Raw genomic sequence first — 23,526 nt, 5'->3', positions numbered from 1 at the left:
TGAGGACTGCAGATGCTGGAGATCAGAGCTGAAAAATGTGTTGCTGGAAAAGCGCAGCAGGTCAGGCTGAAGAAGGGCTTGTGCCCGAAACATCGATTCTCCTGCTCCTTGGATGCTGCCTGACCTGCTGCGCTTTTCCAGCAACACATTTTTCAGCTCTGATCTCCAGCATCTGCAGTCCTCAATTTCTCCAGGTTAAATTACATTCAACTTCAACAGAGAATACGAAGCAGGCAGGCAAAGTGATTGAATGAAATACAAGAGAAAATTATACAATGTGTAAAGCACTTGGTTTGACCTGGCTACATGTCTGTTTTCTGCACTTGCCAACTTTTGAAATGTACAGTCAGGAAACATCAACAGGGTTAGAAGTGGAAAGGTTTTCATTTTAGGGAGCTTGCAGGTAAATGGCCACAGGCAGAATCTGGGTGGAACATGGACATCAAGGAATCCATGCGGAATGATAAGGTAGCCTCCTTCCAAGGGGACCTCCTGCTTCCTGCCTAGAGGGAACCATTCCTCCAACTCTCCTGTGTCGTCTCAGGTTCCTGTGATGCAGTGTCAGGCTCCAACATAATTTCTCTCCCTTGGAATAACTAGCAGTCTGGGCTGACTTGGGTATGTGAAATGTGCCTCTGTCCCTACCCCAGTTAGTTTTAATTGGACAACAAACCTGTGTCCATTATCAATTAAGGGCTCACCCATGGGGAAAATCCCAAAGTCCATCAGTTTCCCATTAGAGGCAGGTTTCTGCTAAAGGGAAACAGACCTGACTCCAATTTCCAGTCTTCACAGCATTTGGGATCCTTCGGTGAATATAGGTGTACCCTCAAGATCTCTTGGCAACAATCAGTGTATTCCAAGGACACGGAGTCCTGGTGAGGGGCTTATATCGAAACATCGATTCTACAGCTCCCAGATGCTGCCCAACCTGTTATGCTTTTCCAGCACCACACTTTTCAACGATTCCACGGACATGCCTGTCATTGCTGATCATTGTAGGGAGACTGGATTAATATATGTTCCTGTGAATCCTCTGTGAAAGGCCAGTCAACCCAAGGAAATTCCTGCAAGTGTTGAAAAAAACAGGGAATACCTACAAGAACCGGGAAACCCTTTGTAAATCCACACACACTCCTGGGAATCGAGTGACCATTGATGCATTCCATATGACTCCCCTGATATCATGGATGAATCCCAAGAAATCGTTGTGAGTATAAACACTGCAGGGAACCTTCCATGTAAATATATTCCTGGGAGCCCCTGCAAACCAGTGGACACTCCCAGGAACCCACTAAATACTTGCAGGTAATTCCCTGTAAATGTTGCCACACTCCTGGGGATTCCCTGCAAATTAAAAAAAACAATGCACTCTTCACAGCACCCTCCACCTTCCCAATAGACCCACCCTGTTTTTATCTACATACACATATTGTCCCTCAGTAATGCCATCTGAAAACGTCTCAGTTTCCACACATACGGTGACAACATGAAGCTTGAACCTGCCTATCCCTGCATTCATCTCCAGCACCACCACTCAGACATACGATCGTTCTTCCAACTTTTATCACATGAACACTGCTGATGACATTGCATTCAGATGCCTCAACCCAACATTCTGTAATTCCCTCTTAAACCTCTGCATCACTAGTAGTTGATTTTTCTCCTTTCACATACCTCCATAAAACTAATTCTTTGATTGGGATTTTGGTGATCTGCCTTAATATCTCATGTACCTCTTAGAATCCACACAATGTGGAAACAGGCCATTCAGCCTATTGGGTCCACTTTGAAGAGCATCCCACACATGCTCTCACTCCCTACCCTATTCCTGTACTCTAGCATTTATCATGGTTCACTCACCTATCCAGCACAACCCAGTACGCTATTGGCAATTTAGCATGGCCAATCCACCTACCCTGCACACCTTTGGACTGTGGGAGGGAACTGGAGCATCCGTTGGAAACCCATGCAGACATGGGGAGAATGTGCAAACTCCACACAGACACTCACCTGAGCGTGGAATTGAACCTGGGTCTTTGATGCCGTGAAGCCGCAGTGCTAGCCATTAAGCTCCCATGTCGCCTGTGGTGCACTTTGACATTTTGCTTTTATAATGATTCAGTGAAATGCCTTGGGATGTTGTATTATTAAAGGTGCCATACACGTTTCTCTTGTTTTATCTCCTTGCGATCTTTGCAATTGCAAATGCAACTTTCATTCCGTTTCCCAAGCAATAATGAAAACACTTTCATTCCAGGTCATTTATTTCACGGCTTATTTCTGTTGTCCATGATATTTCATTTCTGACTGTTCGAAACAGCACAAAGAGAGTGACTTCACAACATGGTTACAAGTTGTGAGACTGGTGCCTACTTGCAATTGCCCATTGTTGGACTGGAGCAACCCAATTTGTGTTGTGACTTAACTTATTGGGGTCATCAAACCTCCAAGATAATACTGGGGTCTTGAGAAATTAGAAATGTTTTTGTTTATATAAGGAGCATGATGAAATAATTTGATTCCCTGAATTGTGTTTTTTGTTGGAGGCTTGGTTTTTGAAGGATCATTTTATCAAGGTGAAGCTGTCTCGACAGCCTGTCTGAATTGCAGTAATGCAACTGGGGGAAGCATCTAGTAGGGTGTGGGAATGCAGGTGTCAATTAGGGGAGGGTGGGAATGGGAATTTTATGAGAGACATGCAGAGACAGATTGTGGCATTTACATGAATGAACTGCCATGGATAGAGTAGGAGTAATGAAAAGAGTATTGGAACTGGTGCAGGAATAAGCAACCAACATGGACAAAGCTATATCTCCTCCGACCACAGGAAACATCACTGTTTTACTAATGCTCTGTGTTTGTATGTAGTGCTAATTTCAACCTATTAAATTACCCTTGATATATTTTTCAACCCATCAATAAGAACAAATTTACAAGGTTGCCTCGGCAACAAGGAAGACTACACTGTTTTCTGCACTTAAAGTACATTCATTTTTCATTATCTGACTTGTTTCTTTATACAGTGGTAGCATTTAAATAAATGACTTCTACAGTCAGTAAATTAAATTATTCCTGACCAATATCCAGTAATAATGTCAATCTATGATTGAAAGCTGCCAATGCCACAGGAATCCAAAACTGAATAAGTCATAGCAAATTTATAATGTACATGAATATAAAGAGGGTTGGTTCCAATATAATAAGCTGTTTGTTATTTGAACTACCCACTTTCAACTTGTGATTATGTAAGGTTATTACTCGGATTTTGATCTGTCACTCAATATCCATCATTTCATATGGAAACACTTCAAGTAGATTCCAGCCGGTAATGGACCCTCAAATGTCCTACTGTACGAGAACATGTTTTTGGGGTATGCAGTGTGGTATGTTTTGACTGTATCAGTCTTGGCTGTGAAGACATAAATCTCACTTTAAATATGAGAGTGCTGCATAGTCAGAGGTTGCATTTTATTTTCAAACGATGCAAAAGCAAAGCTCTGTCTGGTGTTTCAGCTGGCCACCAATAAAGCCCTGCTCTCTGAGATGAGTAGAAATGGAGTTCTTGTGGACTTGGCCCAAGTTAATATATCCATTAACTTAAAAAATACTATATTAACTCCAAATTTATTCCGTGTTGGGTTCACACCAAGGTTACTGTCTTGTGCTCTTTCCTGTGGTGGTTTTGGTGTCAAAGGAAGGCATTTTATTCGGTACAAAGGAGGTTGGTGGGGCCAGCACCACTTTTATATTTTTACCCTTTGTTATATCCGTGGATAAACTGCTTGGATCAGATGGACTACATCCCCCAGTGTTCTGAAGGAGATAGCCCAGGTGATTGTAGCAGCATTGGCAATCTTTCAGGAGTTACTGGAATCAACGAGGGTCCCAGAGGACTGAAAAATGATTAATAAAACACCACTTTTATAAAGAGAGGGAGATGGATGTCCAGAGACTATCGGCCAGGCAGCCTGACCTCAGTCATTGGTAAGATTTTAGAGTGCACTACTAAGCTTGAGATTGCGGATTACTTCAGAACACGGCTTCTTTAAGGGGACGTCATGCTTGAGAAATCTGTTAGAATTCTTTGAGGAGGTAATGAGCAGTTAGTCAAAGGAGAGGCAATGGGTGTGACCTATTTGGATTTGCAGAATGTCTCTGACAAGATGCTGCACAGGAGGCTGCTGAGTCAGATCAGATCCCCTGGTATTATGGGCAAGGAACTGGCATGGATAATGGATTAGAGTGTGCAGGAAAAGCACAGCAGGTCAGGCTGCATCCAAGGAGTAGGAGAATCGACGTTTCAGGCATAAGTCCTTCATCAGGATTGGCTCAATGAAGAGACTGGGGATAAAGGGGTGTTTTTCAGGATGGCCACGAGTGCCGAGGAGTTGTCCAAAAAGGTCAGTGTTGGGACCACACCTATTCGCATTATTCATTCGTGATCTGGATGAAGGAAAAGAGGGCATTGTCACAAAATTTGCAGATGACACAAAGACAGAGGGACAGGTAATGTTGAGGAAGTGATGAGGCTGCAGAAGGACTTGGTCATGCTGGTAGAGTGGACAAAGAAGTGGCAGATAGAATTCTATGTGGGAAACGTGAGGTGATGCACTTTGGTCGGAAGAATAGAGGCGAAGACTATTTTCTCAACTGGAAAGCACTTCGGAAATCTGAAGCACAAATGGACTTGGGAGTCCCAGTTCAGGACTCTGTTAAGATTAACATACAGGTTATATTTGCAATTAGGAATGTAAATACAATGTTGGCATTCATTTCAATAGGGCTAGAATACAAGAGCTTGGATATACAGCTGAGGCTACATAAGGCTGTGATCAGACCGCATTTAGAATACAATAAATCCTCTGTTTTCATGAAATCACGAATTGTGAATTTGCCTATCAGCAGCAAAAAATAAGTAACAACAAAAATCAATACCCACGTGCAAAAATAGCACATCTGTGATATTTTAATCTGTTTTTAATGAGCTCCACGCTATAGAATTTAAGCATTCATGGAGATGCTCAGGAATGGAACCCTCGCGGCTACAGAAGAATAACTATTGTGAACAGTTTTTGAGGCCTATAAATAAGGGAGAACATGTTGGTGTTAGAGGGGCCCAGAGGATGTTTACATGAATGATCCTGGGGATGAAAGGCTTGCTGTAGAAGGAGCAGTTGCGAGCTCTGGGTCTGTACTCGATGGAGTTTAGAAGGATTAGGGCGGATTTCATTGAAACTTACAGAATACCGAGAGGCTTGGCTAGACTGGGCATGGTGAAGATGTTTCCCTGGTAGGAGAGACTAAGATCCAAGGGCACAGCCTCAGAGTGAAGGGCGGACCCTTTAGAACAGGGCTAAGTGAGAATTTCTACAGCTGGAAGGTGATGACTATGGAATTCATTGCTTCCAATGGTTGTGGATACCACGTCAAAGCGTGTGTTTAGGATTGAGATAGACAGGTTTTTGATTAGTACGGGGTGAACGCAGGAAAAAGGAGTTGAGAAATTTATTCGCCATAAATGACTCAATCGGCCAAATGCTCCAATTCTGCTCCAATATCTTATGGTATTTGTCATATGGTCTTATGGCAGACAAACATAGACATTAGGAGCAGAAGTAGCTGATCTGTTTGTTTTCTGGAGTTCACATTCCCTCCATTCCTGATAACTATTGATTATCCTTGCCTGACAAGAATCCATCTACCTCTGCCTTTAAAATATTGAAAGACTCCATCTCTACTGCCTTCTGAGGTGGAGAGCTCATAAGTCTATTTTCCACTGAGTGAAGAAATTCCCCCTCATTCTCAGTCCAAACTGACCTGTCTCTGTTCTGAGATTGTGACTCCTGGGTTCTTGATTTCTGTAGCCAAAAGAAATATCCTTACTCTCAATGTTCATACTTCAATGCAATCGCCTCTTACCCATCTAAAACTTCAGAGAATACAGATCTAATGTCCTCATAAGACAACCCTACCATCACAGAGTGTAGTCTGGTGAACCATTCTTTCACTCGCACTGTGGCGTGCATATACTTCCAAAGGTGAAAAGACCAAGAGTGCACACAAAACTCCAGGGATGATCCCACTAAAGTTCGATGCAATTGTAGCGAGCACCTTCACAACAGTAAACAGCAGTAAGGTGATTTATAAACAAGAGATTGCAGGTCTCTTTGCTCATCAACATTTCCCAAACTCTTACCAATCAAGAAATCCTCTATATTTCTCATTTTTCATACTACTTTGAGAAAACTTGATTTTTCTCACACTGAATTCTGTTTACCATGTTTTTGTCCAATTAGTCTATCTAAATCGACATGAAGCTTCTCCATCCTCTTCACAGCTTGTATTCTGCCTTGTTTTCAACTGTCAGCAGACTTGTAAGTATTGCATTTGCTCCCCACATGCAAAATATAAATTGTAAGGGGGCCCAAACACTGATCTTTATGTTACCCCACTAGTCGCAGCCAGCTAACCTGAAGATGACTTATTTGTTCCTACTCTCTGCGTGAACCAAATCTTCATCTGTGCCAGCATTTTCTTCTGTATCCTATGTGTGCAAATTTTGCTTATTAACCTGTGTGAGACCTTACAGAAAGCCTTTTGAAAATGCAAATAGACCACATCTGGTGCACCTTCCCACTATCTATTCAACTAGTTACAAACTGAAATGTTCCAACAGGTTTGTCATGCACAGTTTCCCTTTCACAAATCCATTTAATTCCAGCCAGTCCTATCATTATTTTCTAAGTATCTAGCTGTCACAGACTTTATAAGAGATCCTCATGTTTTCCCTATTACTGACATGAGATGAACAGGTTTCTCGTTCCTCATTTTTTTCTTTCTATCCTTTCTTATCACACTGTGGTTACATTTGCTTCCTGAGTCTGCAGGATCTAATCCAGAATCTGTACAAGTTTGGAAAATTACCACAAACACAACCAATATCTCTCTTTCCATGTTCTGGGATCCTCGGGTTCAGGGATTATATCAAATTTTAATCTGTTAAGTTTTTCCAGTACTTTTTTTTTAAAAAAAAATACATTTTTCCAGTTCTGCATTCTAACTAATCACATATTTTTCTAGCACTTCTGGAAGGATATTTATATGTTCAGACCCACAAAGCACAATTCTTTTGATTTTAGTTTCCCTCTCTTTCCTTTATTCCCCATTATAAATTCTCCTCTTGCTGCCTGTTTTGGACCCACATTAGTCTTTGCTAATCTTTCCCTTGCTTATGTGTGCTTAGGAGCTTTTACAGTCCATTTTTGTGTATTGTTAGTTAAAGTTAATCAGCTACTTTTGTCTCTCTTTATCAGTTCTTCAGTAACAGAACTGGTGCAGTCATGATGAACTGAATGGTTTCCTTCTGCAACATGACTGTTCTGTGGTTCTGGTCCTCCTTTGCTGAATTCCATCCCAGGGTTCTTTGCTGAAGGGGAACAAAGTCTAAGTGGAACCAGGTGTGATAGCTTTCCCAGAAAGAGGCACTGTGAGTCTCTTGCCAGCTCACCAGCCAGCAGCTAAGAGCTTCGTTAAAAATTCTGCCTTATGTCTGGGCTCAATCTATCTCTTTATCTGAGTTCTGAAGGACGTGGTTGAGAGGGAATGATGCCAGAGCGTGGTTCTGGGAAAAATGTAACCTGGGATTGAAAGAATGTTCAAATGTTATGATTTGGAGGTGCTGGTGTTGGACTGGGATGGACAACGTTCAAAATCACACAGCATCAGGTTGTAGTCCAACAAATTTATTTGGAAGTCCTAGCTTTCAGAGCGCGGCTCCTTGATGGTGGAGAAGTGGTCTGAAAGCTAGCACTTCCAAGTAAACCTGTTGGGCTATAACTTGATGTTGTGCGACATTTAAATGTTAGTCATTCACCGAGGACTAGAATGCAGAAAGGATACCTTTAGGACAGACATTAAACTTTTAAGGGGATTGCCAAGAGTCAGGGTGGGGATTAAGAGTCAATCAAGCAGCCAGGGGAGGCCAGTGAGCACAAAAGGTGGAAAACAGAATGAAGAAATACCCACCAGTGGCTGGAGTCTGAAACAGCACTAACTGCAAAATAGGATAACTTCAAATGTTTACATTCTTGATTTACATTTCAAATGTAGACTTAAATGTTACAAAAAATCCTCGCTGGAAAGAGGATTTATGGAGGAAGTGGTACAAGTTTTTAGTAATAAGTATCATCCACACCCTTCAATTGGCTTCTAATTTTCAACTTGATCTCTATTTTCTTACACAGAAATTGTCCCAGTATCACTCATCAGATGGCATTGATTGATGTAACAATATCAAAAAGATGTTTTGAGACCATACACTAAAACCGATGAAGGTCATTGCATAAAAAATTGAAAAGGGTAAAAGATTGCTTTGGTGTGTTGTTATTGTGGTCAAAGGAGAAGCTGTATTGCAGAGGATCAAAGTCACCTACTTAACAAAATTGCTTGCTCATAATGCACGCATCTTTTGATCCTATCATTCATGGATTATTACATGCACAGTATGTCACCTCTTCATTCTGTAACTATTCTTCCCCATTATTTTCCCTGCAGTGCCCTCTGGGACTCAGCCCGATGAAAGATGGCTCTGGCTGTTATGACAGACACATTGGTATTGATTGCTCAGATGGGATGAATGGTGGTTGTGAGCAACTGTGCCTGCAGCAGACCATGCCTCTACCAGATAACCCCTCGCACTACAACATTGTGATGTTCTGTGGGTGAGTTTTCCAGGTTTTGCTTGTTGATTTGCTCGGTGAACCACAGAGAAACAAAAGAAAGTAAGCACATCTTAGGGTAACTAAAGCGCAAAGACAATAAATATCAAAGCATGCAGTCCTACATCTCAGCCAGGTTCTCTTGTGTCTTGTGCATGCTGAGTTCCTCTTACTGAAGTAGTTCTTATCCAATAGGTTACATATTAACTTAAAGTAGAACTTAAGCTATCAACCCATGAAGTATTGATTTAATGAAGAATGTGTTAGCTTGAAAAGAGAGTTCCTATGTGTCTCTAACCATCTCTTGTCATGTTTACTTGGTAGCCTTTGCATGTATCAGAAGGAAATGTTTTTGTGTGTTTTGTGCTGTTGGCACTTACGATATTCTGCCAATAACCTAATAGCTATGAGTTATTGCAATGAACTTAATCATCGTCACCATCGTCATGTTATGGCAGTCATCAAGATCGGTTTATATGTTTGACGCATTGTATCCACAAGGTGGGAATACATATTTATGCATTTCTGAAACGAAGATACTGAGGAACCTTTTATGCCTATGCATGCCTGATAAAGTACTTTGTTCAATTGTGAAACTTTAACTGAATTGTCAGTCCTTATTCGTGACTCATTGGTTCTGCACACTAATCAGATGTGCCGACAAGATCAGAGAGATGAAGCAAGATTTTTTTTTAAAAAGAACACAAAACTCCTTAATGTTGAGTTCCATTTCAGTGCACAGATTCAGTACACAGAGGGCCATCTGATTGACTAATATGATTTGTAAATGAACACACTAATGCGATCGTTTACACAGAACACATGAGATTGATCCCAAAACTCATGAACAGAAATCTCATCAGGGATTTGTAAACTGTAATTAAAACTGCTTAATGTAGCACTATGCAAGACAAGGTAGAGTTACTGAAGTGCAGTGTGCAGGACTTTTATTTGGTTAATCCTGTAATAAAGCAGAGGTTAATATGAAAGCTCATTTCGACCGTGCACAATTTATGCATAAGAACTTAAGACCAAGGCACATCACATCAGCATGGATATTCTCCCCTTCCTGTGAACACTCATTAGTCATAACAAATGATTGTCGTCTTTTGGATATTTCTCTCAAATGAGTGACTGTGAATTTCCTTGATAACCTTCACTTCCTTATCTTCTTTTAACTATTTAATACAGAGAGCATTTTTCTCCTTTCACACGTCCCCTTTGGTGCCCAGATGCAAAGTAGCTATAAGAAATGGGCCATTGGTTGATCAGACCTTTGCTAGTCTTGCAAATAATAGAAAGATGAAATGAAACTATAAAGTAGTCAATAAGTTAGATATCATCTGTGGTCAGGGAAACAGAGCCAACATTATATGTTGATTCCCCATCAAAAAGGCATCAAGCCTATTATAGGATTTAATGTGGGTGATGAATGTCTCATTTACAAGTTGAAGAACAACTCTGAGCTCCATGTCATCATCCTCTGGGAGGTCCCACGTTCCTTAATTTGAATCCAGGAGCTGACGCAAGTAGTTGAGAGCCTCCTGTTCAATTCAGTCCGCAGTAGGGCATTTATCTTGCCTCTCTGAGCCACTGAGAACAATGGCTATTGCTGTGGGCCTGCAAGAAGATTGATGAAGGATCTTTGGATAGAGGTGAGTGTGAGCTCGATGGGTTTGCTGGGCTTTCAGGAGCTCCATCAGCCTCCAGGAAGAAAGGCTGCTGAGAAGCATTCACGCACCATGTTTACTCAGAGATTCCCACTGTGTTCACATGCCAACCCACCAATGCCCCTCCCCACCCCCTCTGAATCACATGTTGTGGGGGCACGGGGAAGAATATGTCAAATTGCACTGACTAGCTGTGATCTTTAGTACAGTTTATATCAACTGATAGCTGAAAGATTGCATTTCAGCGCCAATGTTATTAAGTGATGCCTAAATATTATTTTAAGAGAAAATAAATGCTGTTGGGATGCTGGTCTGTCTTTCAGCCTTTTGCCCATGCTAAGCATTTTCAGTATTTCCCAGCTACCCCTGTGTTTATGTTCCACATGAGTCTCTTCCAACCTACTTCCTTCAACCCAATCAAAACATCCAATTCCTTCCATGCTCATACTTGTGCTGACTTCAGCTAATCTCTCAACTCTTCTGGTGAAGCAGGTTCTCCATAGGGAACATTGTTTGGTCACAGAGGTTTCTCTGTTGCACTAGTACAGATGGTGGTTTTTGTGGAGCCCAGATAAGTGTTGTGATGCAGGATGATGAGTGACTGGAACATTCTTTTGGTAGTAAGTTCTCGCTTGAAGATGCTTCGCCTCATGTCATTTTACATTTCTGGTTTAATGTCGTTGCTTGCTCCAACCCTTCCCTCCCCCCTCTACCAGCGCTGGCTTTGTCTGGCTCATCTGGCCTGCCTTCCTTATTGAATCTCAGAATCCCTACGGTGTGGAAGCAGGCCATTCAGCCCATCACTTCCACACCAACACTTCAAAGTACATCCTACCCAGACTAACCACCTCCCCCCCCCTACCTGTCATTGTAACCCAGCATTTACCCTGCCTAATCCCCCTAGCCTGCACATCCCTGAAAACTATGGGTGATTTAGCATGGCCAATCCACCTGACCTGTTCATCTTTGGACTGTGGGAGGAAACCGGAACACCTGGAGGAAACCCACGCAAACACTGGGAGAATGTGCAAACTCCACACAGACTATTAGAATCATAGGGATACACAGCACGGAAAACAGACTCTTCCATCCAACACGTCCATGCCAACCAGATATCCCAAATTAATCTAGTCCCATTTGTCAGCATTTGGCCCATATTCCTCTGAACCCTTCCTATTCATATACCCATCCAGATACCTATTAAATGTTGCAATTGTACCAGCCTCCACCACTTCCTCTGGCAGCCGATTTCATCCACACATGAAAAACTTGCCCCTTAGATCCCTTTTAAATCTTTCACGTCTCACCTTAAACCGATGCCCTCCAGTTTTGGACCCCCTCCCCCCAGAGGAAATGAACTTGTCTATTTACCCTATTGATTGCTTGAGATTGGGATCGAATCCAGGTTGCTGGCGCTGTGAGGCAGGAGGGTTAACCACTGAGCCACCGTACCACACCAGCACCCGCAACCCCCCTCAGCTTTTCACCATCTGCTCTAATGCAAGTCCTTTCATCATTGAATGTGCTCCCTTCTCTCAGTTGCCTTCCAGGCGTTGTACTGAAGTGTTCTGCTTATTGGCAGACATTGGTCAGTGCAAGGATTCGACAACTCTCCACACTGACTAACTTCTACAAATTGATAGATCCTGATAAACTCTAACTTGCATTTGCAGATTTAATACAACAATGATTAAATATTGCATAGCAGGTATATAGTGCTGGAGTGCATATGTTTCCTATTTAGTAGTTTTGCAATTTTTATCTTTCCAATTAGGAATGCCATAGGACTGTACATGTACTGTACAGTATTTCAACTTTTACGCTGAATTTCTCCAGATAAAGAAAATATCCCAAGGAACCTAACTCTGACTTTCACATAGAATTTTGTAAGAGCATATGACTCATTTAAAGTCATGATGTGGATGTGCTGATTTTGGACTGAGATGGACAAAGTTTTAAAAAAAAAAGCACAACACCAGATTATAGTCCAGCAGTTTGTTTGGAAGTACAAGTGATCGGAGCACTACTCCTTTGTCAGGTAGCGACCTGACAAAAGAGCAGCGCTCCAAAAGCTTGTATTTGCAAATAAATTGCTGGACTATAACCTGGTGTTTTGTGATTTTTTATTAAACTTCATTTAAAGTCATTGCACTAAAAAATGCACTTTTCAGTAAAGCAGCCACAAAATTAAGTGGAAAATTACTGTGGTTCAGCCAGTAATGTTCTGTTCTCACAACATCTTGTATTCAAACTGATCTTTGTATCCAGAGAATGAAAAATCACATTGATCCTCATTGCGACTCATCATTTACGTAAGTTAATTATTCTACCTTACTTGTTATCTATTACACTTGACTGAGGCAAGTGTTTTAAAGCTCTCAAGTTTAGTGCCAAGAAACGATAAACATGAGTTTCCCATGATGTGAGAATGCAGCATTAAAATTAAACTTGGAAGAAAAAACGTGGGACATCTATCCGGATGCTTGTGACTTTGCTAAATTAGTTAAAATAACAACATGTTAAAACAAATATATTTTTCTGGTATCAATGTAACAAAAAAATTGGAACACAAATTCAAATTTCTCAATGAAATTGAAGTATTTGAAGTATTGAATGAACATGCTGTATACTTTAGATGGTGGATTTTATTGTTGCGTGTACTCAAGTATCGAAGTTCAGTGAAAACTCTATAATGTTGCCACACATGGCACCATCTTATGTGCCAAGATTACCCAGGTACAAAAAAAACTTAGGTACAAGGTAGTAAGAGAAGCGAAAGTTAAAAAGGTAAGCATTACATCATAGAATAATCAAAAAATAAATAGCTAATAGTATACATTAATGTCTTTTGTAGTTGAAATTTGGAAGATAAAGGAATAAGTTAAAAATTCGCTGAAGAATTATCATAATCAAATTACTATAATATGACATCTTTCAACTAAACAAGGAGACATCTTGCGATGCAATGAGTCGAAAGTTCCATATTCAGTCAACCTTCAGGCTGAATCGCAATGTTTTCTCTCAATATTTTTAACGTGGCATGGAGCTCCATGCAACTTAGAGGGAACAAAACTCAATGGCCACACAAGATGTGGGTCTGCATGTCTGAATGTAGTCCGGAGTCCATGCGGGATACGTCAGTTGCATAGGCAGGCATTCAACACATCGCCGAACATGGCAATTATCAGCCTGTAAATCCTTTCAGTTTGACCACTTCCCTGGGAGCTGAGGAGACATTGAACTCGTGAGGGAGCAGCTTGGAGTTGAAGTCTCGTAAATCATGGAACCTGTATCAATTGAATGGAATGGAATGTCACATGACATGTACCGAGGCACAGTGAAAAGCTTTGCATTGCGAGCAATACAGGCAGATCACACAGTTAAGTCGCATAGATAAGTAAATAATACGTAAATAGCGGCAAAAACCAAAACACAGGTATAGGCGAATGCTAAGAGTTTGAGTCCATTCAATATTCTAACAACAGTAGAGTAGAAACTGTTTCAAAACTGGCTGTGTTCAGGCTTCTGTACCTTCTCCCCGATGTTAGAGGTAGAAAAACATTGCCAGGGTGGGATGGATCTTTGAGAATGCTGGCGGCCTTTCCTTGACAGCGGGCCTGGTAGATGGTTTCTACAGATGTGAGGTTGGCCTTTGTGATTGTCCGGCTGAGTTCACCACTCTCTGTGATTGTCTCCAATCTTGAATGGTACAGTTGCCATACCAGGTGGTGATGCATCCAGACATAATGCTCTCGATGGCACACCTATAACGTTGGCAAGGGTATTCGCCGTCATGCCGAATTTCCTCAGCTGCCTGAGGAAGAAGAGATGTTGTTGGGCCTTTGTAACCAGTGTGTCCATATGAAGAGTCCAAGAAACTTGTTGTGGATGACCACTCCCAGGAGCTTGACACTCTCCATTCGTTCCACCTCTGTGCTGTTAATGTGTAGGGGGGCATGAGTAACATCCCGCCGAAAGTCAATGAGTTCCTTGGTCTTGCCAGCATGGAGAGCTAGGTTGATCTCAGTGCACCATTTTTCTAGGTCTTCCACCTCCCATCTGTAGTCTGTTTCGTTGCCATCTGCAATTCGACTGACTATGGTGATGTCATCAGCGAACTTATAAATGGCATTAGTCTGGTATTTGGTGAAGCAGTCATGGGTGTACAGTGAGTACAGTAGGGGAATGAATATGCACTCCTGGGGGGCTCCAGTGTTGAGTATCGATGATGATGAAATATTGTTCCCAATCTTCACTGATTGTGTGGCCTGTGGGTCACAAAACTGAGAATCCAGTTGGAGAGAGTGGGGCTTAATTCGTGATCACTAAGTTTAGTAATCAGTCTAAAGGGGATAATAGTGTTGAAGGCTGAACTGTAGTCAATGAGTCTGATCCTTCCGTATGAAGCTGTTCTTGGTGTCAAGATGTTCCAGGGAGGAGTGAAGGACAAGTGATATGGCATCTGACATGGATCTGTTGACCCGATTTATGCAAATTGGAGTGGGTCAAGAGTAGTGGGGAGGCTGGAGTTGATTAATGCCATGACCAGCCATTTAAAGTACTTCATGACCACCAAAGTTAATGCCACTGGGCAGTAGTCATTGAGACATGCTGCATGAGCCTTCTTAGGCACAGGGATGATGCTGCCTCTCTTGAAAACAGGCAGGGACAGTGGCCTGCTGCAGAGCGAGGTTGAAGATGTCCAAGAAGACCTCTGCCAGTTGATCTGTGCATACTCTGAGTGCACGGCCTGGTACTCCGTCTATCCCCAGGAGTGGGAAAGGCACATCATTCAGCTGCTCAGAACAACTGAGTCTGAAAGGAGAATGAAAATAATAATGGAGCTATCACAGAAAATCTGTAAAGCCACTAGTTGGTTTAAGAGAAAGCTGCTATTAGGACCGGTCTTTGAATTAATGCAAATTAAAATAGCATATTATTTTTTAGGTCCCTTTTCACTCGGTCCCCTTTCACCTTAAACCTATGTTTCTCTTAAGTTAGTGTGGCCAGTGAGAGGAAATCAATTTGTCCCAATGGCAAATTCTTGAATGCTGTAATATTCCATTTGGTCCCAATTAGTGACAAATGATGTCATTTGAAAACCACTGGGAGTATGAGATTACAGCTATGTGATTGCTCTTCAGTACCATTGATATCAACTGATAGCCGAAAGATGTTATCTCAGTGCAAATGAGATTAATTGATGCTTTAATATTATTTTAAAAGTACTCAAGTGTTTTTAAATGTGAATGTTGTCAAATTTTCTGTTAGGGAAACCCTCATTGAGTCTCTTAAAGGACTTAAGGTAACTGAAGAGACAGAGGAAATGTAATGAGGTGTTGCATGGTACTTCACAGGAGCATTTATGTAGTGTCTTTAAAGAAATAAAATATTCAAAAAGGCTTTGTAGAAGTAATGGATGTGCCTACTAGAAAAAGTGCAAAACTTGACCTACTCTTGGGAAATGACGCCGAGCAGGTGACTGAGGTGTAAATGGCGGAGCACTTTGGGGCCAGCGGCCATAATTCTATTTGATTAAAAATAGTGATGGAAAAGGATACACCGGATCTAAGAGTTGAGGTTCTAAATTGGAGAAAGGCCAATTTTGATGGTATGAGGCAAGAACTTTCAAAAGCTGGCTGGGGACTTTCAAAAGCTCGCAGGTAAAGGGACGGCTGGAAAATGGGAAGCCTTCAGAAATGAGATAACGAGAATCCAGAGACAGTATGTTCCTGTTAGGGTGAAAGGAAAGGCTGGTAGGTATAGAGAATGCTGGATGACGAGAGAAATTGAGGTATTGGCTAAGAAAAAGAAAGAAGCATATGTCAGGTATAGACAGGAGAGATTGAGAGAATCCTTAGAAGAGTATAAAAGTAGTAGGAGTACACTTAAGAGGGAAATTAGGAGGATAAAAAGGGGACATGAGATAGCTTTGGCAAATAGGGTTGAGGAGAATTTTATAAATACATTGAGGACAAAAGGGTAACAAAGGATAGAATAGGGCCCCTCAAAGATCAGTAAGGCAGCCTACGTGTGAAGCCGCAGGAGATGGGGGAGATCCTAAACGAGTATTTTGCATCAGTGTTTACTGCGGAGAAGGACATGGAAAATATAGAATGCGAGGAAGTAGCTGGTGACATCTTGAAAAATGTCCATATTACAGAGGAGGAAGGGTTTGGAGGGATATGGGTTAAGTTCTGGCAAATGGGACTAGATTAGGTTAGAATACCTGGTCAGCATGGATGAGTTGGACCGAAGGGTCTGTTTTTCCATGCTGTACATCCTTATGACTCTATGACTTTATAAGTGTTACACAGCCAAATAAACAGATATTCAGGCAAATGACCAGAAGATTGGACAAAGAGAGAGGTTTTGATTCATGTCCGAAAGAAGGAGAAAGATTTGGAGCAGAGGAGATTTGGAGCAGAGGAGATTTGGAGAAACACTTTCACTCTCGGCTGCTGAAAGCACAGCAGGCAGTGGGGAAGCAATCCAAATCAGAAATGTACAGGAGTCAGAATTTGAGAGTGCAGAGTTCTTGTTGAGCTGAAGGAGGCTACAAAGACAAGGAGGGACAGATCAATGAAGGAATTAAAAGCGGGAATGAGAATTTTAAAAATGAGATGCTGTTCACTTTTAGGCCGACATACATTGAAGCCGGCCAAACTTGAATGGAGCTCAAGTTAATATAGGGTGGAAGGTTGGAGGCCAACCAGGATGCATTGAAACATTTTCTTTGCTTGTTGCGGTCTTTGAAATCTGTATGACTTAGATACTTGGAAGTTAAAGACAGATGAGTCTAGCTACTCCATATGGTGATATAACACACATCCCTGGCTGCTAAGTCAACGTGAATGGAATGTTGACAATATTCATTGAATTATCAAACATTATTGTATCAGAAAATTGAGAAGAAGCACAATGTTTGCTTCCATCATCATATGATTAGCTTTTAGTTTGAAGTACAAGTGAAAGGGAAATTATTCTAAAAGGCAGGCAAGAGTAATACCTGTACAGCACTAACTTAATAAGAACACGATTGAGAAAGAGATGAGCCAAATTACAAACCTCTTCAACATCTACCACAACATCACAGACAAGAGAGCCATTTCATCAATCTGTGGAAATAGGATTTAGCTTTTCAACGTTCTTTACAATTTAGAACACTTTTCTTCGAATCTCTTTTACTTGTGACTCCCTACAAGTAATATCTGTGATTCCTTGTGTTCATGGCTTTGTCAATGTTATTTAACATATGTTAGCATTATATTTTGCCATTTAAATTAGTGTTGAATTGTTTCTTTGATCTTTTTATGAAACAACTGTAGACCTAATGCACCTGCGTTCTCTATTCCTACCAATAAATTTATCTGCCTGGCAATCTTCGAAGACCATTCCTAAAATCTAATTCCAGAATAATTTTCTGATTAGCATCTATGAAGTGCTATTGAGTATTTTACCTGCAGCACTGACACCACATTAGGGCTAATTGTCCTCAACCTAAGGTCCCATGTATTATTTTGATCAGCTTGCCTTCCAGCTTCCTCGCACACACAACTGGACAGAGAGGGTATCCTAATAATATACATAGTTGCACCAGCCAATAGTTGTATCAGCATGGAGTCATCAGGTATATAGATGTCCTCAGTACCAAGACTAATTCAGACCAAGCCACCATCCTCGACCTACCAGTCACAGGAAGTAGAAATACACATATTTAATTGATTTAACAATTTATAATGTATTGATTACCCACTGTTTAGCAATATCTACTTATTTATGAGTGTATAGATTTGCAATGCGCAATGCTATGGGATTTCTATTTATTCAGCTGAATAAATGTTATTTTGATTTCTCTGCTGACCACTGCAGGAATTCTGGTAATTTTACGCTGCCTTGTCTCTTGAGGAAGTTTAAAATGTTGCCATTACATTTTTTCCTTCATGCTGCAAATAATGAGCGGTTTTATTTTTAACAGCAAAGTTGGTTATTTTTCCCAGATTACTGTGCGTGCTATCTTGCATTGAAAGCTAGCAAAATATTCAGCAAAATGAGTGTTGTGCAAGGTGAAAATGTGGAGGAAATAAATTGGAATTGGTTTGAAAGTAAGATCACTTTCCGTTCTTTTGTTCCGGGCTATTAATTGCAATTTTTTTTTAAAAGGAGGAAAATCGCTTAAGAAATGTCCCTTTACTAACTGTTGGACAGCAGTAAGCTGTAGATTTATAAGCAGATTTGGAAAGAACTTGCCTATTCATTTTGCTTGTTATTAGAAAATTATCAAGCATCTCTACTGGAGGAATAACAAGGGAAAGTTAATTAATGAATATTCAGGATTGGACTGCTACAAGTTTTTTTAAATTCTCCTTTTTATTTGCTGGCATGATTGTTGAGAGGCTGTGTGACTATCCAGTCATGTCTTGCAAAAGAGAGGATCTCCTTTTGGTTTGGAATTTAGAATGTGTTATTATGGAGCCAACAGCCACTTGTTTGCTTGCAAAGCTTTACAGATGTGGAAAACAAATCATCCAGCCTGCTCACCTGGTGACATGGAGCAGCTGTTGAGAAATTCATGACAGCTGTGTTAGTCCTTGATTAGGTCTTGCTGCACCTTGTCAAGGGAACACAGGCAAGAATAGTCCAGGTAAATTTCACAGCCATTGACAGTTGTACATGAAAAAATTAGACTTCAGATAATTGAATTACACCCACCATTTTCACAAATTGATGCCTCTAAGCTTTTCGAAGAAGCAACGTTTCCCGATGCTATTGGCTATAAGAAAGCTTTGAAGATGTAGACCTTTACTTCGTTCAAGGTAGCCAATAATTTTCATACTTTTTTGAACATATCTGTGGTATCTTTGCTTCTACCATCCAAACTTCACAAAGTAGAGCCTACTGTATGATCATTGATTGCTGACCCATTTCCAGATAGACTGGTCTAAATTTTAGTTTTCCAGTGAGGTCCTGAGAGCGGCACACAGGTTCAACCCTTTGAGGGCTGTGTTTGTGGGAGTTTGACAATTAATCAATTGCCATCTGAAGCTACCATTCATTGAAAGGACAAGTGGTGTCTGTCAGCCAATGAGATGAGTGGCAGCTCAACAGTCTCATCACCACCACCAGAAGTGGTGGCCATTGGTGAGAATGCAGTCAGAAGAAGTCAACGTAATAGAAGAGTAGGTAAAAACAAGAACTGCAGATGCTGAAAATCAGAGTCTGGATTAGAGTGGTGCTGGAAAAGTACAGCAAGTTCCTTAAAAAGGGCTTATGCCCGAAACATTGATTTTCCTGCTCCTTGGATGCTGCCTGATCTGCTGTGCTTTTCCAGCACCACTCTAATCCAGTAATAGAAGAGTGCCAACCTCCCATCTATGCAAGTGGGATCTGTGCCAACCGGGCTCATGTTCTGATCCCAGCTGATCTTAGAATCTGCCTGGTCTGCTCCTAAGGTTAAAATCGGCTGGCTTGATGTCGTCTTGTCATTATTTTAATAATGTGGTTTTTCATGGAAACACAACACAATGGTACTGATTTTGGTCTTAACCTGAAACTATTGTTTATTACATAACAAAATCAAGATAAAATAGATGTACCAAACTATTTACATACAGCACATGTTACTTGGTACCACAACACAAACACAAAGTAAGCTTTAATCTCGTTAATTGCAATGGCACCCCTTTCTGATACTCGAACACTACAGATAATTCCCTTGACTATCACACATAGGGTTTGATTTAGCTTTGGCTTCAGTTTCCCACCTTAAGAATTTGATTGCGTCTTCCTTGAGTCTTCAGACAACTGAGCTTTCTCAGCTTCAAATAATGCCTCAGGGATTTCAGCAAGCACTTCAATCTGGGACTTTCAAATTAAACTGATCACATTGAGCTAACCTATTTCTAAACAGTAGGAGAAAGTGAGGACTGCAGATGCTGCAGATCAGAGCTGAAAATGTGTTGCTGGAAAAGCGCAGCAGGTCAGGCAGCATCCAAGGAGCAGGAGAATTGACGTTTCGGGCATTGATTCCTGAAGAAGGGCTCATGCCCGAAACGTCAATTCTCCTGCTTCTTGGACATTCCTGAAGAAGGGCTCATGCCCAAAACTTCGATTCTCCTGCTCCTTGGATGCTGCCTGACCTGTTGCTCTATTTTTAAACAGTACTAAAGCATCTTATTTCATGAAGAGAAATGGCTTTTACATCCAGCTTCAGCCAAGGTTTCTGAAACTGAAAAATTGTCTAGGTAATGGTGGTTTCTCATAAGCTAAAAATATCTTTTCCTCAACCTTCGAACTGAAGACTAATGCACTGCCTTGTTTACTATGTGTTTGTAAAATTCGACCAATATAAGCAAATTCCCATGAGCCTTTAAAAATGTTTTTTCTCAAATTTGCTTTTATTTTAAAACAAATCTTTATGGCTACAGAACAACTTTCAAGTTAATCATTTAATCTGTTCACAGTTAGTTAGAAAAAAAACTATTTGCCACTTATTCAAAATCCAGAAATCCAAAATAAATTATAGTAACTCGGATAGAATCACACACCTTACATTTTGTTGCAATGCCTTACGGCACCGATGTAAAATCTGGAAGCTTGTCATGGCTGTCAACAGTCCTCAGTCAAGTCAGGGGTCCCAGCACAATAAGTTAAGGATAGCCTCTGATACCAGTCCATGGGCTGCATAGGGCAGACAGAACCAACATCCTCTCCTCCACAATGGTGAACAGCCCCATGTTGGTATCTTGCCTTCTCTGGTAATGACACTTGGATATTAAAGTAGATGGCATAACTGCTGCTTTTTGGTAGATGTTTGGCAATGCTGAGGGTATGCAGGGTTAATGGCATTGAGGCTAAGGTGGATGAGAACAAATGAGGGAGGATACTTTAGGCAATATTGAAAGTGGTACAGCATGAGCCTTGGTGGAAGGTGGATACAGCAACAAGAATAAGTATGAGGTACTGGTGAGAAAGCTACTTGCACTGATTGCTGGCAAAGTGGAGAATGTCATTTAACTTCTTATAGTACTGAGCATTCCACCAGACAGCTGAGACTGTACTTACCTGGGTGGCAGTCTTGGACTTGACTTATCCTGGAAGGACCTCCAGGTCCCTGACCACAATTCCAGACTGTTAGTGCATGTCCAGGTGCTTATTAGTCTTTTAAAGATGACATCAGTGCCAGCGCTGTTGACCCCTTTCCCGATATCCAGCAATGGTGAGTTGTTCTGGATAGTGCGAGTGGTAGAATGTGGCTAGCGTCGGACGAGAAATGGTAGTGTAGGTCATTAGTTAGGAAAGTTTGGTATGATGTGGCAAGAAAATACACCAGGTCCCACAGAGAGAAACCTTCTATGACTCTCAATGAAACTGGCAAAAAATAGATTGTGTCCAATGATTCAATATCTTAGCCTCAGCAATAACCTTATAGATACTCGAGCCTCAGTGAGCTGTGACCCTGCTTCCACTTTAAAATTCCTTTCTCAATGTTCATGGCTGTAGATATCATTTCTTTTATTCAGCAAATTTCTGTTTTCATTTGATAGTAATTTCCTGAATTAATTACTTTTGCAGAGGTCCTTGAACTGCTAATGGAGCTCACTTATTTCTTAACATAGGTTCCTTAAACTCCTCATTCACAGTCTCTTGGAATAATTTTCTTATTGACATTGAGCCATGCATGAGTTCTTTTCTCCTGCCTTGAGTATTTTGGAGACTGCTAAATGACAGTGATTCTGTGAAAGATCCTTTTTTTCTCCCTGCATGTTCCCCTCTCTCAAAAAAACATCCCTGACCTTTTGGATGGCTCTGCCTTTTTTAAAAGAACTTGTTAAGTGTATCTGTCTACCCGTGACACAGGATATTGGCGGAAGCTCGTTTACCTTTGTTTCCAAGCCTTGAGTTGTTCACTTCAAAGAATTTTAGAAGTCTTATTTCAAGGCATTTGAACAAATTTCCAAGCAATCATCACCAGTCTCAAAATTCAGAAAATAAACCACATCTCCCCTCTCAACGCTCAATGTACAGAAATATGAATTAAATTTAGTTTATATAGTTATGTCCATCTTAGCACCCAAGACTCCAAATAAGAATCAGAATATATCATGAACCTCCATAATCCTATGTACATAGTCTTGACAAAGGTGACAGAGAACTATCTCAAACTCCCCTATTCTGTACCCCATTCTGGCAGCGATGGCACATGCCACAAGCAGTAGTAAACAGGATATTAGATGAAATAGTCTGAGATTAAAAAGAGAATGTAGCAAGTGATTTTCTGGATATAACTGGATAAGAGTGACTGAGTCTGGTGCAGTCTCACCTAAATATGAAGAGGTTTTGAGAGGGAGATGGTTTGATTAACTGGATCAAAAGTGACTGACAGGAGAACAAGGAAGGAACAGCCATCTTTAATCACAGTCAGACTGTCCTTTTGTGTCTTGAATGAGACAGGGACGGAAAGCTGATGGGAGGGAATCAACTGTGGAGTTTATTGAAAGAATGTCACAGATTTTGAAGATAACACACCCAAGAACTTCGGTGAAGAATCGGAGTTTTGAGCTGATCATTTGCAAGGACAGTGGAGCTAAGGATATTCTTGAGGAGAGGCTGATATCTCCAGATTTCACAATGGATATAGTACTTGAGATGGAATGATGAACAAAAGGACCTAATATGAGAGCTTAGAGGATGGCAAGTTGGGTGGTCCCCATTAGTGGGATATGATCAAGGCAATCATAAATGGCCATGAAGCTTTTCCATTTGGGATTGAGTTATTTCATTTTCACCTGCAGGCAAGCACAGATAAGCAAGACCACTTTGTTACTGTGCAGTTACTGCCAAATGATAGGTTTATGCAGCAAATTTGAAGGAATAATAAGTGTCAATTCAGCTATTGTAAAACAATTAGCTTGCATTGATTTTCATTGGAATTGACTTTGGATGTTTCAACAGACTGCAATGAGAGTGAAGCTTCAGAACTGGTAACATGTGCAAGCTGTGACACAGTTTGTTGAACAGCTTTGCTCATTTTTTCAGCTGATGTCTTTTCCATTTACTTACTTTATCTGGCCCCGTGCCCGTTCATGCCAAGTCTAATTGATTTTAGGTTTGGTTATTCTGTGTAAACTAATTGA

The 23,526-nt window shown here is 40.9% G+C and overlaps 1 protein-coding gene across 3 annotated transcripts in view; it reads left to right on the top strand.

Moving 5' to 3' along the window:
* The window catches only part of astn1 (astrotactin 1), a 2,190,072-nt gene that overhangs the window by 1,359,597 nt on the left and 806,949 nt on the right, over positions 1–23,526 (top strand). For all 3 annotated transcript variants that reach the window (XM_043700015.1, XM_043700017.1, XM_043700018.1), the window contains one exon: positions 8,557–8,723. In XM_043700015.1, the coding sequence (XP_043555950.1) occupies positions 8,557–8,723 (167 nt within the window). The remainder of the gene's footprint in view (positions 1–8,556; positions 8,724–23,526) is intronic.

Source organism: Chiloscyllium plagiosum, chromosome 11 (genome assembly GCF_004010195.1).
Source record: "Chiloscyllium plagiosum isolate BGI_BamShark_2017 chromosome 11, ASM401019v2, whole genome shotgun sequence".
NCBI classification, from domain to species: domain Eukaryota; kingdom Metazoa; phylum Chordata; class Chondrichthyes; order Orectolobiformes; family Hemiscylliidae; genus Chiloscyllium; species Chiloscyllium plagiosum.
Note: the sequence above shows the minus strand (reverse complement) of the source record. Positions and strands in the feature narration are given on the sequence as shown.